The sequence below is a fragment of the Nomascus leucogenys genome, chromosome 12 (assembly GCF_006542625.1).
Source record: "Nomascus leucogenys isolate Asia chromosome 12, Asia_NLE_v1, whole genome shotgun sequence".
NCBI classification, from domain to species: Eukaryota; Metazoa; Chordata; class Mammalia; order Primates; family Hylobatidae; genus Nomascus; species Nomascus leucogenys.
The window spans coordinates 56424260-56438430 of record NC_044392.1 but is presented as its reverse complement, the minus strand read 5'-3'; the positions used below and the strand labels follow the sequence as shown (position 1 = coordinate 56438430).

General features: G+C 42.2%; 1 protein-coding gene and 1 pseudogene across 2 annotated transcripts; one reads left to right on the top strand and one right to left on the bottom strand.

The window, feature by feature from the left end:
- Positions 1–1418: 1418 nt before the first annotated feature.
- LOC100579511 lies at positions 1419–2329 on the bottom strand (annotated as a pseudogene).
- A 10581-nt stretch (positions 2330–12910) lies between these two features.
- Positions 12911–14171, top strand: LOC100580174 (selenide, water dikinase 1-like). Of its 2 annotated transcripts, XM_030824760.1 has the most exons (2): positions 12911–13660; positions 13868–14171. In XM_030824760.1, exons 1-2 carry the CDS (start codon positions 12911–12913, stop codon positions 14087–14089), a joined length of 972 nt encoding a protein of 323 aa, XP_030680620.1. In that variant the 3' UTR covers positions 14090–14171. The 2 variants fall into 2 exon arrangements, with proteins under 2 accessions (XP_030680620.1, XP_030680619.1); XM_030824759.1 differs by having other exon boundaries at positions 12911–14171.

The following is a 14171-nucleotide window of genomic DNA, read 5'->3' as shown; positions in this document are numbered from 1 at the left end:
ATCCTTCCATTCCTTTATTCAATAAACATGTGTTAAGTTCCTATTATGTCATATGTGCAAATTCTTATGGTAATAAAAAGATGTATGAGACATAGACACTTTATTTAGTCAAACACTCAACGTTTGAACATTTGCTCTGTATAAGGTGCTAAGGATCAACTTTAGTCCAGTTTAAGACAACATAACAAAAGCAAACTTTTCACTCCACTGACTGTAACACCTTTTTACTGAGATCTTCATGGTTCAACTTCTTGAACAGGTGTTTTTTTTAATAGTCACTCTCTTCACAATTTTCTTCTACTCCTCAACACGCAGATGAATTGTGTGTTGGACTTTCCAGTTGAACTTTCAACCCAACTATTTGTGGAAATTGCTCTTACAAATTACTTACAATTTTGCCAAACCCAGTAATCAATTATTTTCTTGTTGCATTTGATGTGTCAGCAGCATCCAATATAGTGGACCAAACTCTTCTTGAAACACTTTCTTCACTTGACTTTTACAAGGCCATCTCCTCATAATTTTTCTCCTTCCTGCCACCAACTCCTACTCAGCATGTTTAGCTGGCCCCTCCTTCTCTGTTCAACTTCCAAATGTTGATATGTGTATTCCAGGATTCAGTCCAGAAACTTTCCCTCTTATCCATGAATATTCTTACCCTAGCTTATTTAAACTACTCCTGTGACTTTAAAACTTATTCTATGCTACTCATGTCCAAATTGACCTCTCTAGGACTCAAGCACAAGGGATGTAAGTATCCTAAAGTAACCCAGGAGTTTAATAAGCTGGCCAAGGAGAGGAATTTTCCTTTTCCCAGCATGGGGGGCTGTGCCTAGTACAGCTCCTTGTAGAATGGGTGGCTTTCTCCCCTAAGAAAAGGGAAGCCCTTTGCATGAGCCCCAAAGACTTCAGGTGCTGGGTAGTTGGTTTTTCTAGATGATCTTGTGAACAGCTGGCACCTAAATCTGGACTGTTTCACACCAAAAGCCTGTGTGCTCCTCCATTGATAAAGCTGCATCCTTGTGCTTAAAATGATAAAAAATTATAACAAGGGAGACTAATGCTCCCACACTGGAATGCAGACTCTCATTGTGAGCCCATGATTTCCTGATCATTTATGCATCAGTATTAAATAGGAGGATGGAGAAATCATGCTGTCTATTCTTTTTCCGATAAGTAATCTTTGTGAGCTTTCCTAATACAGCATTTTTTTTTCTGAGCACAGACAAGGGACTTTACTGATGGTACATGACAAGATGGAGTTCCGTAGGCCCCTCCCTCTTCAGGAGGTCTGCATGGAAACTGTGAGGAGGGGAGATTCTCAGTGTGGTGGGGGACTGAGTGTGGCAAGGATTCCCCAGCAGCTGAGGGCCTCTCTTTTCCTCTCATCTCTCGCTGGGGCTGGTGGTCCAGAGGTCTTACTCCTTGGAGGCCATGTGAGCCATGAGGTTCACCACCCTGTTGCTGTAGCCAAATTCATTTTCACATCAGAAAATGAGCTTAAAAAATGGTCATTGAGGGCAATGCCCATTCCAGGATCCAAGGTAGAAGAGTGGGTGTCAGTGGTTAAGCTGGAGACAACCTGGTTCTCAGTGTAGCCAAGGATGCCCTTATGGGGACCCTCTGATGCCTGCTTCACCACCTTCTTGATGCTATCATATTTGGCAGGTTTTTCCAAACGGTAGGTCAGGTCCATGACCAACATGATGGTGGTGGGTACATGGAATGCCATGCCACTAAGTTTCCCATGCAGCTTATTGATATACTTGCTTACAGCCTTGACAGTGCCAGGAGAAGCAAAGATGATGTTCCTTTGAGCCCTGCAGTTTTCTTGCCACATTTTCACAGAGGGGTCATCCACAGTCTTCTGGGTGGCAATGATAGCACTGACTGTGGTCATGAGTCCTTCCACCATATCAAAGTTGCCATGGATGATCTTGGTCAGAGTTGGTAAGCGTTTGGTGGGAAGCATGTTTTTACATAATCAAGAAGCATTGCTGATGATCATAAGGCTGTTGTCATATTTCTCATGGTTCACACCCATCACGGACATGGGGGTATGAGCAGAAAAGTTAGAGATAATGACCCTTTTAGCTCTCCACTACAGGTGAGCCACAGCGTTCTCCATGGTAGTGAAGATGCCAGTGTACTCTATGACGTACTTAGTGCCAGCCTTGCCCTAATTGATTTTGGTGGGATCTAGCTTTTGGAAGATGGCGATGGGATTTCTATTTATGAAAAGCTTCCTGTTCTCAGTCTTGATGGTGCCAAGGAATTTGTCATAGGTGGAATCATACTGGAACATGTAGACCATGTAGTTGAGCTCAATGAAGGGGTCATTGATGGTGACAATATCCACTTTACCAGAGTTATAAGTACCCCTAGTGACAGGTACCCAGTAGGGCCAAATCCATTGACTCTGGCCTTCACCTTTACCATGGTGTCTCAGGGATGTGGCTAGTGCTGCACAAGAAGATGCGGCTGCCTGTCGAACGGGAGAAGCAGAAAGCTACAGCATATTATTTAACCCATACTTATCATATTGAGAAATTCTTCACACACTCTGATGTCAATAGGTGGTGACTCAGGTGGACATCACTTGACATAGCAGGCTGACATTCCCTGACCATGTGGACAATTCAGTTGTCTCAGTGTCACTTGTTTAAAAGACAATCTTTTTCCCTATTGAATTTACTATTGTCAAAATCAATTGGCCATATGAATTTAGGCCATTAACTCACACATAGGCAAAAATTCCCTCAAAATAAATTATAGGCCTAAATTTAAGGGCTAAACTATACACTTTTTAGAAGAAAACATAGATTAACATATTCATGATCTTGAATTGGCAAAAACCCAACTTTTCCTGGTTAAAAAATACTTGAAAAATAAAATATAACCAAAACTAAAAATGTTGGCATCTAAAAGCCATCAATAAAATGAAAAGATAAACCATAGACTGAGAAAAATAATTTCAAATCATATATTTAATAAAGGACTTGTATCCAGAATACAAAATATACTGACAACTAAGCAACAAAAAGATAAATAACCCAATTTTAAAATAGGCAAAATATTTATGTAACCATTTCATCAAAAAGATGTAGGAATGGCCAATAAAGTACATGAAAAGATGGTCAGTATCGTCAGTCAGCAGGGAAATGTGAATCAAAACTACAGTGTGTCACCACTTCTTACCCACTAGAATGCTATAATAAAAAAAGACAGTAACACCTGGAGGAAGTGAAGTAACAATGATGTGGAAAAATTGAAATACTCATGCATTGTTGATGGACATGCAGCCATGTTGGAAACCAGTTTGGCAGTATCTTAAAATATTGAAGATACATTTACCATATGACCTAGCACTTTCACTCCTAGCTATCTACCCAGAAGAAAAAAAACCTGTGTCCACACAACACATGAATGTGAATATTTATAGCAGCTTTATCCATAATAGTCCATAAAGTGGAAACACATCAAATATCAATCAACTGATAAATGAATAAACTAATGGGAGCTATCCATACAATTTAATAGGATTTGGCACATAAAAGGAATTAAATATTCATATGTGCTGCCACATACATGAACCATAAAAGTAAATTAGGCTTAATAAAATAAGACAGATACAAAAGGCCACATGTTACATGATTCCATTTATATGGTCTCCAGAAAAGGCAAATCTGTAGAGTCAGTAAGTCAATTATGGGTTACCTGGAGCTGGGGACTGGGAAAAAGTAGTGGTGATTGATAAGCATGAGGGATTTCTTAGGAAAAATAAAAATGTTGCAAAACAGGATCATGGTGATGGTCACACAAGTCTAAAATTTTACTGAAAATAATTTAACTGCACACTTAAAACAAGCGAATGTCAATTATACCTCAGTAAAGCTGTTTAAAAATAAAAGAAATTTAGTAGTGTGGCCCCCATTAGTCTTGCCCTTTGTTTAATTTCTCACTTTCTTTTGAGCTTTTATTTATTCATTCCACTCAGACACTCCAAGAGACACTGGCTGAAATCTATCAGCCTGCAGAACTCTCAACAGCTGAGGGAACGTGCAGGTTCATCCTGAAGGTGATGGGGAATCTGTAAGGTGGGCTCTAGCATGTGCCACAGAAGACAAAGTTGTGTGATGCACCTGGGTGGTTTCAGATAGCGCTCCACATGTCTCAGCAAGACCCAGGGCCTGTAGCTACCAGAGAACAAGCTGCTACATCTTGCAGCACAGGGCCAACCTTTTCTAGGCAAGTGGGTTTGAAGTATTGGTAGTCAGGTCCCAAGTAGCTGTTGAATGTCTACAACATGGGAGGAGGGCAAGACCTAGAGTGGGGTTTCAAAGCAAATCATTTGTAGAATATTACTTCCAGCAACTGCAGAAAGCATTCTTTTCAAGTGTTTATGGGATGTTCACCAACACAGACCATATGCTGCACCATAAAACAAGTCTCAATATATATGCAAGGATCAAAATCATACAGAGTATATGCTATGGCCACAATAGTATTTCATTAGAAATTCAAAACAATAAGATATCTAGAAAATTCCCAATTTTAGAAAACAAGCAACATATTCTGTTGGTATGGCTTACTTGGGTCAAAGACAAACTTACAAGAAAAAGTTCAAAACATCAGTAACTGAATGATGATAACCCAATGCATCAAAATGTTGGATACAGCTGACACAGTGCTTAGAGAGAAACTTACAACTTTAAATGCCTTTAGTGGAAGTGAGCAAAAGACTAAAGTCAATTATATATGCTTTTATAATAAGAACCCTGAAAAAAAGAGTAAAACAACCCCAAAGGTAATAAACATAAGCCGACAATAAAAATAAAGAAAATCGTGAAATAGAAAAATGAACAAACAATAGACACAATCAATGGTCAATCCTTCTGTACTCCATGCACAAAAATTCATTTCAGAATGATTTTATATTTAAATATATATCTAGAACCACAAAGATCTTAGAAGAATAAATAAGAAAATATAGGGATACAATGAGAATTCTGTGGGAATAGAAATCAGAAAGTAGTTGCCTACCAGGTAGATTGGGGACAGGGGTGGGAATTAGCTAATAACAGGCAGAAAAGAACTTTCTGCAGTGAAGAAAATGACCTATACATTTTTTGGAGTGCTACTTACATGGACATATATAACTGTCAATGTTCATTGAACTGAACACTTGAGATCTGGGCATTTTCATGAATATAAATTACACCTCATTTTTATAGGTAAAGGAAAGTGTCTTGGAGAGCTTATGGTGGTGAAATTTGGGCAGTTCTCTGGCATAGGTTCAAGGAGCATTCACAGCATCTTCAGTTCAGAAATTTGCTGAGAATGGTTTTGTACCCAAAAATATGGGAAAAGTTCAGACATCTATGATAAGAGTCATTGGGGCATTCAACCACAAATCCCCACTCTTGTGGTACAGTGTTACAGGCCAAAAAGAATGAGGGTCATGACCAACTCAGTATACCACTGGAGACTATATGAGCAAACAGGAAACTGTTCTCATGCAAGCAGGATATTGGAAAACTGACAAACTATGTTTGCCACCAGAAGGGGTGCTGAGGGCAGTCACACCCCTAGTGCAGTGTTCCTTGTGATTATCTGTAGAAACATCTGAAACCTGTTGTACAAAGAAAGCAATTATGTGTATCTGGGATAAATCAAGGAGCTGACCAGCCATTACCTCTCCCTCCCTGTTTTTCTACCTAATAAATAAGAAGGGCTGTAGAAGATCAGGGCTGCCTTTGCTCACTAGAAGCAAGGAGCCCCCTGACCCCTTGTTTTAAAACATATCCTTTTGTCTTTGTCTTCATTTCTGCATTCATCCCCCCTTGTTCACCCCATAGCAACTGACAATGACAAGTGGTGCCTGGGACAGGGACATGAGCAAAGAAGGTCTGCTGGAGCAGAGAAAGTGAAACTGACAAGATGAACGAGAAACCCTGGGAAGAGTCGGCTGACAGATATAAGGTCAGTACCTTAAAGAGGTACTGGGACATAAGGTCAGTACCTTAAAGAGGTACTGGGATATAAGGTCAGTGCCCTAAAGAGGTACTGGGATATAAGGTCAGTGCCCTAAAGAGGTACTGGGAGTGGGATGTTTTCTGAATCAGGGTAACATGGGGCAGAATTTGTCTATTGAGGAGCAATGTTATGTGCAGTTGCTTAAAGTTTTACTTAAGCAATCTAGTGCTCAGGTTAGTTCTCAAACACTAAGATGCTGCAAGAGGTTATTATGCATAACCCATGGTTTCCACAGACAGGCACTCTTGATGTGGAAAATTGGGACAGAGCAGAAGGATTAAAATAGGTTCATCAAAAAGGTCTTAAAGTTGATCCTTCTGTTTTCTCCACTTGGAATTTAGTCCGTACTGTCCTCCTGCCATTATTTCTTTCTTATTCTGCTAGACAGCAGGAGTCATGTTCTGAGTCTAAAAGTTTGAAAGAATCTTTTGTCCCCCACCCACAGCACCAATTGAAAATAAAAAACAGGAGGAGAAGGATAAAAATTGGCATATACCACCCACTCCAGTAGAAGAAACACTGTACTGCCTCCTTTAGTAGCAGAAATAGAGACCCCAATACAAAGAAACTTATGCTCTGCTGCTATAGCTGGAGAGCCCTTAGGACCTTGCACTTTTCCCATTTCCGTAAGGCCCGATCCAAATAATCTATAGCAGTTTATTCATGAACATACTCCACTAGAGTTTAAGTTGCTGAAGGAGTTGAAAGCTAGTGTAGTTAATAATGGAGTACAAAGCCCATTTATTTTAGGATTGCTAGAATCTATATTTGGCGCCATAAGCCTTCCACCATTTGATGTAAAGCATTTGGCTCACACTTGTTTGTCTGCTAGTGCATATCTGGCATGCAATTTAAATTGGCAAGAACAATGTGCAGACCAGGCTGGACAAAATTGTGCTGCTGGACATAGAAACATTACAGAGGATATGTGTTGGGTAATGGCCCTTTTTCAGACCTAGAACATCAAATGGCACTCCCAGATGCTGCTTATAAGCAGTGTGCCTTGGCTGCTAAACATGCCTGGGCCACAATTCCAGAGAAAGGGGCCCAGTACAATCTTTTTTACATATCATGCAAGGATCGCAGGAGCCCTATGCACATTTTCCTGCAAGATTACAAGAGGCAGTGAAGTGTCAGGTTCCTCATACCATGGCTGCAGAAGTGCTAACCTTAACTCTAGCTTTTGAGAATGCAAACACAGATTGTAAACATGCACTGGCACCTGTGAGATGTACAAAAACTTGGGAAGTTTTCTCAAAGCTTGTCAACATGTGGGAATTGAGCTTCATCACTCTATAATGATGGCTCAAGCAATGGCTAATTTAGTGATGGACAAATCTAAAAAAGGCCAAGGGGCAAATCCTAAAATGGGAAAATGTTATAATTGTGGAAAAATCAGACATTTCAAAAAAGAATACTGTCAGACCTCTGGGCAGAAGGGATATTATAATGCAGCTCCCCCACCCCCAACAGAAAAAAATGCCAGGATTTTGCCCTCATTGCAATAAAGAAAATCATTGGGCTAGTCAATGCTGCTCAAAATTTCATCAGAATGGCACCCCCCTGTCGGGAAATGAGAAGGGGGCCTGGACCCAGGCCCCACAAACATTGAGGGCATTCCCAGTCCAGACCACAACCCCATTCCAGGGATGGGTTTCTGGAGGAGCATTGATTCCCTCTTCCCAGAAACACTCAGCAATGCAGGGTTCAATCTCCCAGTCAGAGAGAGGGTTATGTTGGTTGGAGGAGACAAACCCACCAAGATTCCCACTGGTATTTGGGGACATTCGCCAACAGGACATATGGGATTACTTTTGGGCAAAAGCTGTCTTAACTTACAGGGAATTACTGTAGTCCCAGGAGTTGTTGACTCTGATTATGAAGGAGAAATTCAAGTAGTAGGAATGTCACAGGATCTTTGGGTTTTTGAACTGGGAGAATATATTGCTCAGATATTCCTTATTCCCTGCAAATTGCAGCCTTCCCCAAGAAAGGAAAAGCAAGGAAATCAAGGATTTGGGAGTACAGCTAGGAGGGAAATTTATCTATCACAACCCATAGCATCTAATAGACCCACCTGTTCAGTGCAAATTAAAAGAAAGAAGTTTTATGGGCTTATGGATACGACAGCAGATGTGTCAGTAATATCTAAAAATAATTGGCCCCCATCCTGGCCCTTACAATTAACTTCTACATCCCTAGTGGGAGTAGGAACAGCTCCAAGTGCTTAACAGGGTGCTGAGATTTTACCCTGTCTTGAACCAGATGGACAGTCATGTACTTTTCAACCTTATGTTACAAATATAGCTGTTAATCTATGGAGTTGAGATTTACTTACAGCATGGGATATGAGATTTACAAATCAAACTATTGACAATCCAGGATTTAAAATGTTAAAGAAAATGAGATATCAGAGCTTAAATGGCTTAGGAAAGTCCCTACAGGGAAACCTTGATACTATATCTATAACTGGACAACCAGATAGAAAAGGACTAGGTCGTCAGGATTTCTGATGGCGGTCATTGATATTTCTCCTCTACCAACTACTTTGCCACTAGAGTGGCTGACTGACAAACCTGTATGGGTGGACCCATGGCCCCTATCTCAGGAGAAACTAGCTCAACTCCATCAGCTAGTAAAAGAGCAATTGGATGCAGGACATATTGAAGAGTCAGTTAGCCCCTGGAATTAACCAGTATTTGTAATTCCAAAAAAGTCAGGAAAATGGCAATTGCTACATGATTTAAGAGCTATTAATGCACAGATTAAACCAATGGGTGCATTACAGCAAGATCTGCCACCCTCAGCAGCCATTCCAAGGGACTGGCCTCTCATAGTTATAGATCTTATAGATTGTTTCTTTACTACACCCTTACATGAGAAGGATAAGCCTCGATTTGCCTTCTCTGTGCCTTCTATTAATCAAAGGGAGCCTGTCTCTTGTTATCAAAGGAGAGTTTTACCCCAAGGCATGCTTAACAGCCCTACGCTATGTCCGCATTTTGTAGGGCAGGCATTAAAGGAGCCTCGAAATATGTTTCCTACTGCTTACATCATTCATTACATGGATGCCATTCTTTTGGCCACTCCTACGGAACAGTTATTACATCAATTGTTCACAGAAACAAAACAGGCTTTGATTAAATGGAATCTCAAAATAGCTCCAGAAAAGGTGCAAACAACTTCCCCATACCAGTACTTAGGCACTATTTTTACTAAAAGAAGTGTTCGACCTCAGAAAGTAGTTCTCCATAAGGACAGGTTGGAAACCTTGAACAATTTCCAACAATTGTTGGCAGATATTAATTGGCTGTGCCCAATGCTAGGTATCGCTACTTATCAACTCAAACACCTTTATCAGACCCTCCAGGGAGATTCTTCACTAGATTTTCCTCGGCATCTTACTAAGGAGGCAGAAGCTGAATTACAGCTTATAGAACAAATGCTTCAGCAGAGACATGCCTCCCGGCTACAGCCGCAGAAGTCTTTGCTTCTGTTTATTCTTCCTACCCCCCATTTTGGGCCAGTTCATAGACAAGTCAATAATGGTAATAGAGTGGCTCTTTTTATCCAATCAGACAGTAAAATCTTTACAGGTTTATCTTTCTTTAATTACTCAACTTATAACCATTGGTAGGCATAGATCAAAAATGCTTATGGGATATGATCCAGACAAAATTATTGTTCCCTTAGATTGCCAACAACAGGTTGCAGCATGGGAAATGCTGACTGCATGGCAAGTTGCTTCTGCAGATTTTGTGGGAATAATAGACAACTATTCATCAGACAAAATTTTGCAATTTTATAAACTTCACCTTTTTATCCTCTCTGTGATTACTCATCACAAGCCTATTTCAGGAAGCCAGACTTATTTCACTCATGGCTCTTCCAAAGGCCCTGCAGCTATTGATGGAATTAAGCATACTCAAACAATAAAAACCCCTGGAGTTTCGGCTCAATGATCAGAATTAATAGCAGTTATTTAGGTTTTACAGCTCACTGCTTCAACTCCTACTGTCTGTGATTCGGCCTATGTTGTAAAGGTAGCCAGTCGCATTGAGACTGCCACTATTAAAAGCACCTAGACCCAGAGCTGTTTAACTTGTTTCTAAGACTTCAGCAAGCTATTCACTTTCATGCTGCTCCTTTTCATATTTCTCATATTCATTCTCACACACAACTTCCTGGACAACTATCTCCAGGTAATGATAGAGCAGGTAAACTGATTGGTTCTGTATTTCAACAAGCTCAAGCTTCTCATGCATTACTGCATCAAAACACTTTTGCCCTTACTCATATGTTTCATCTGCCTCACAGCCAGGCTCAAGCTATTGTGCAAGCCTGCCCCACTTGTCAGCATGTCCCTGGTGATATACCTGTAGAAGGATGTAACCCACAAGACTTAGCTTCAAATGAAATCAGGCAGATGGATGTTACACATATAGCAGCCTTTGGCAAACTTAGCTATATTCCTGTGACTATAGATATTTACTCTCATATGCTACATGCCACATGTCAAACAGGGGAAACAGCTGGCCATGTCCAACCACATTGTTTGTCATCATTTGCCCATATGGGGGTGCCTAAACAAATAAAAACTGACAATGGACCTTCTTATGTTAGCCATGCTTTTCAAAATATTTTACAGTTATGGGCAATCACTCTTAAAACAGGAATTCTTTACAATCCCCAAGGACAAGGCATTATAGAGTGGGCACATCAAACATTACAATGTATGTTGAAAAGACAAAAAGGGGGAGTAGGAGACCAGCTACCACCTCAAACAAAATTACATTTAGTCTTCTTTACTTTAAAATTTTTGACTCCTGGTACAATAATAACACTCCAGCAGAACGACACTGGCAAATATTAGAGGGAAAAAGGAAAGTTTACCCAAAGGTATTACGGAAATCCCTGGAAAAACGACAATGAAAAGGCCCAGTGGATTTACTGACATGGGGATGAGGGTATGCTTGTGTTTTTACAGGAGATGGACAAACCATGTGAGTGCCCTCATGGTGTGTGCAATCATGGAACAAGAGACTGGAGGGACCCATGGACCCTAAATATGGGTCTGGTTCCCCCAGTACAAGCCATGAGCCAGTTGAATCTGAATGCAAAGACAGAGCAAGGACCGACCAGAGTCACACAGACATCAACCCCCATAACATGAGAACAGATCAATAAAGCCACACAGGAAGCTGAGAAACTGCTGGAGCATCAGGATCAGGCAAAAACCCCTGACTCCATGTTTATTGCCATGCTAGCTGTAATATCCTGTGCAGTATGTTTTCCCTGTGTAGAGGCAAAGACATATTGGGCATAGGTTTCCAAACCTCCGGTAGTATGACCTGTACTCTGGAGTGACACTCCTCCAGAGATATATCATGATCAAGGAGCATGGGCACCAAGACCCCTAATTCCCCCTGATATAGAGCAATTAGACTCTCAGAACAATGGTATCAATTATACTGTTCCATTGCAGGGACTTCCTTTATGCATCACCCAGGATACATTGCTCAACCACAGCTGCCTTACAATTCAATCCCAGGCACGGTTGAGTTACCATGGAAAATATATGTACCTATTAGGCCTTAGCTCTATTAATATTACTGGTGTAACTACTAGTCACTCCTGGCCCAAATGCCCAAATTGTATTAATTATACAGAATGGGCTCCCTTTGATAATTCTAACCCCTTTCCTTGGACCCAGTGTCTTGGCCCCCCTAGCTAGACAACAGTCCATGCTAATGGGAGACATTATCAACTGGGATCCCCATGGTCATTTTGTTGGGAGAGATGAGCATCAGACTTCATGGCATGAACTTTGCTAGCACTGGTGGTGAAACTTTAACATCTCTTCACTACATCATATTGAGATTCAATCCCAATCTCTTGTGCAAATTGCTTGGCACCACTCAGGCTTTAGCCCGCTTTTGCCTTGATGGCATTATCAAGGAGAGAGAGGTCCAATTCAGGAGTCGATGTGGAAAACAGCACTCCCATTTATGAATGGCAGCATTTGGGTCAGAACACTATTCAATAATAGTAACAGTGCTAAATGCAGTTTTAATGTTACCCTTGTAGAAAATATTACCACTCAATTTATGATTTGTGTTTTTAATCCTTATGTTTTTCTAGCAGCAAGAGGACCAACTCCAGATGGACAATGCCCAATTGACTTGTAATTCCTGTCAACTGTATCACTGCCTTAATCATAGCACAATACAAACACACAGAGCATATTCACCCTAATAATTCTAAGTCACATTCCCTGATTATGGGTTCCTGCAACTATGTCTGAGCCTTGGGCGGCCACTCCCACTTTACATCTCACAAAACTCTTTTTTCCCAGCTTACTCATCGTGCTCATAGAGCCTTAGGCATGATAATTTTTGCTATAGTCTCTTTAGTTACATTAATAACCTCTGTTGTGGTGTCTTCAGTATCAATGCACATCTCCATTCAAACAGCTCAATATGTAGAAAACTGGACATGCACGGCTGACCAGGCATGGATGCTTCAAAATAAAATTAACACCGAGATACAAACAGAAGTGGCAATGTTAGCCCCGCGCGCCCAGCCGGCGGCAGCGCGGCGGCCCGGCTCCCGCAGGGCCGCGACGAGGCAGGCGAGCCCCCGCGGCGCCCAGGCGCGGGCCCGGGCCCCCGCCGCCGCCGCCGGGCGCGGCTTTTTTATTCAGGCGACGCTTAAGGGAGCCCGGCCGCGTCAGGTGCATTGTGGGACCGGCCCGCGGCCCGTTTTCGGGAGGAGGCGGAGGGCGCAAAGCGAGCCGGTGGATCCATAAAGAACCCAGCCAACCCGCAGAGGGAGGGGAGGGGCTGAGCTGTGAGGAGAGCAGGGCCCAAGAACCATGTCTACGCGAGAGTCCTTTAACCCGGAAAGTTACCAATTGGACAAAAGCTTCCGGCTAACCAGATTCACTGAACTGAAGGGCACAGGCTGCAAAGTGCCCCAAGATGTCCTGCAAAAATTGCTGGAATCTTTACAGGAGAACCACTTCCAAGAAGATGAGCAGTTTCTGGGAGCCGTTATGCCAAGGCTTGGCATTGGAATGGATACTTGTGTCATTCCTTTGAGGCATGGTGGGCTTGACTTGGTTCAAACCACAGATTACATTTACCCGATCGTAGACGACCCTTACATGATGGGCAGGATAGCATGTGCCAATGTCCTCAGTGACCTCTATGCAATGGGGGTCATGGAATGTGACAATATGCTGATGCTCCTTGGAGTCAGTAATAAAATGACCGACAGGGAAAGGGATAAAGTGATGCCTCTGATTATCCAAGGTTTTAAAGACGCAGCTGAGGAAGCAGGAACGTCTGTAACGGGTGGCCAAACAGTACTAAACCCCTGGATTGTCCTGGGAGGAGTTGCTACCACTGTCTGCCAGCCCAATGAATTTATCATGCCAGACAATGCAGTGCCAGGGGACGTGCTGGTGTTGACAAAACCCCTGGGGACACAGGTGGCAGTGGCTGTGCACCAGTGGCTGGATATTCCTGAGAAATGGAATAAGATTAAACTAGTAGTCACCCAAGAAGATGTAGAGCTGGCCTACCAGGAGGCGATGATGAACATGGCGAGGCTCAACAGGACAGCTGCAGGACTCATGCACACGTTCAATGCCCACACCGCCACTGACATCACGGGCTTCGGGATTTTGGGCCATGCGCAGAACCTGGCCAAGCAGCAGAGGAACGAGGTGTCGTTTGTAATTCACAACCTCCCGGTACTGGCCAAGATGGCTGCGGTGAGCAAGGCCTGTGGAAACATGTTCGGCCTCATGCACGGGACCTACCCAGAGACTTCAGGCGGCCTTCTGATCTGTTTACCACATGAGCAAGCAGCTCGGTTCTGTGCAGAGATAAAGTCCCCCAAATATGGTGAAGGCCACCAAGCATGGATTATTGGGATTGTAGAGAAGGGCAACCGCACAGCGAGAATCATAGACAAACCCCGGATCATCGAGGTTGCACCACAAGTGGCCACTCAAAACGTGAATCCCACACCTGGGGCCACCTCTTAATCTAGACAGAAATAGCTGTTTGGTTTTGTTTTTAAATAGATCTATTTCCCTTATCACTTCAATTAAAGACTATAAACAACAA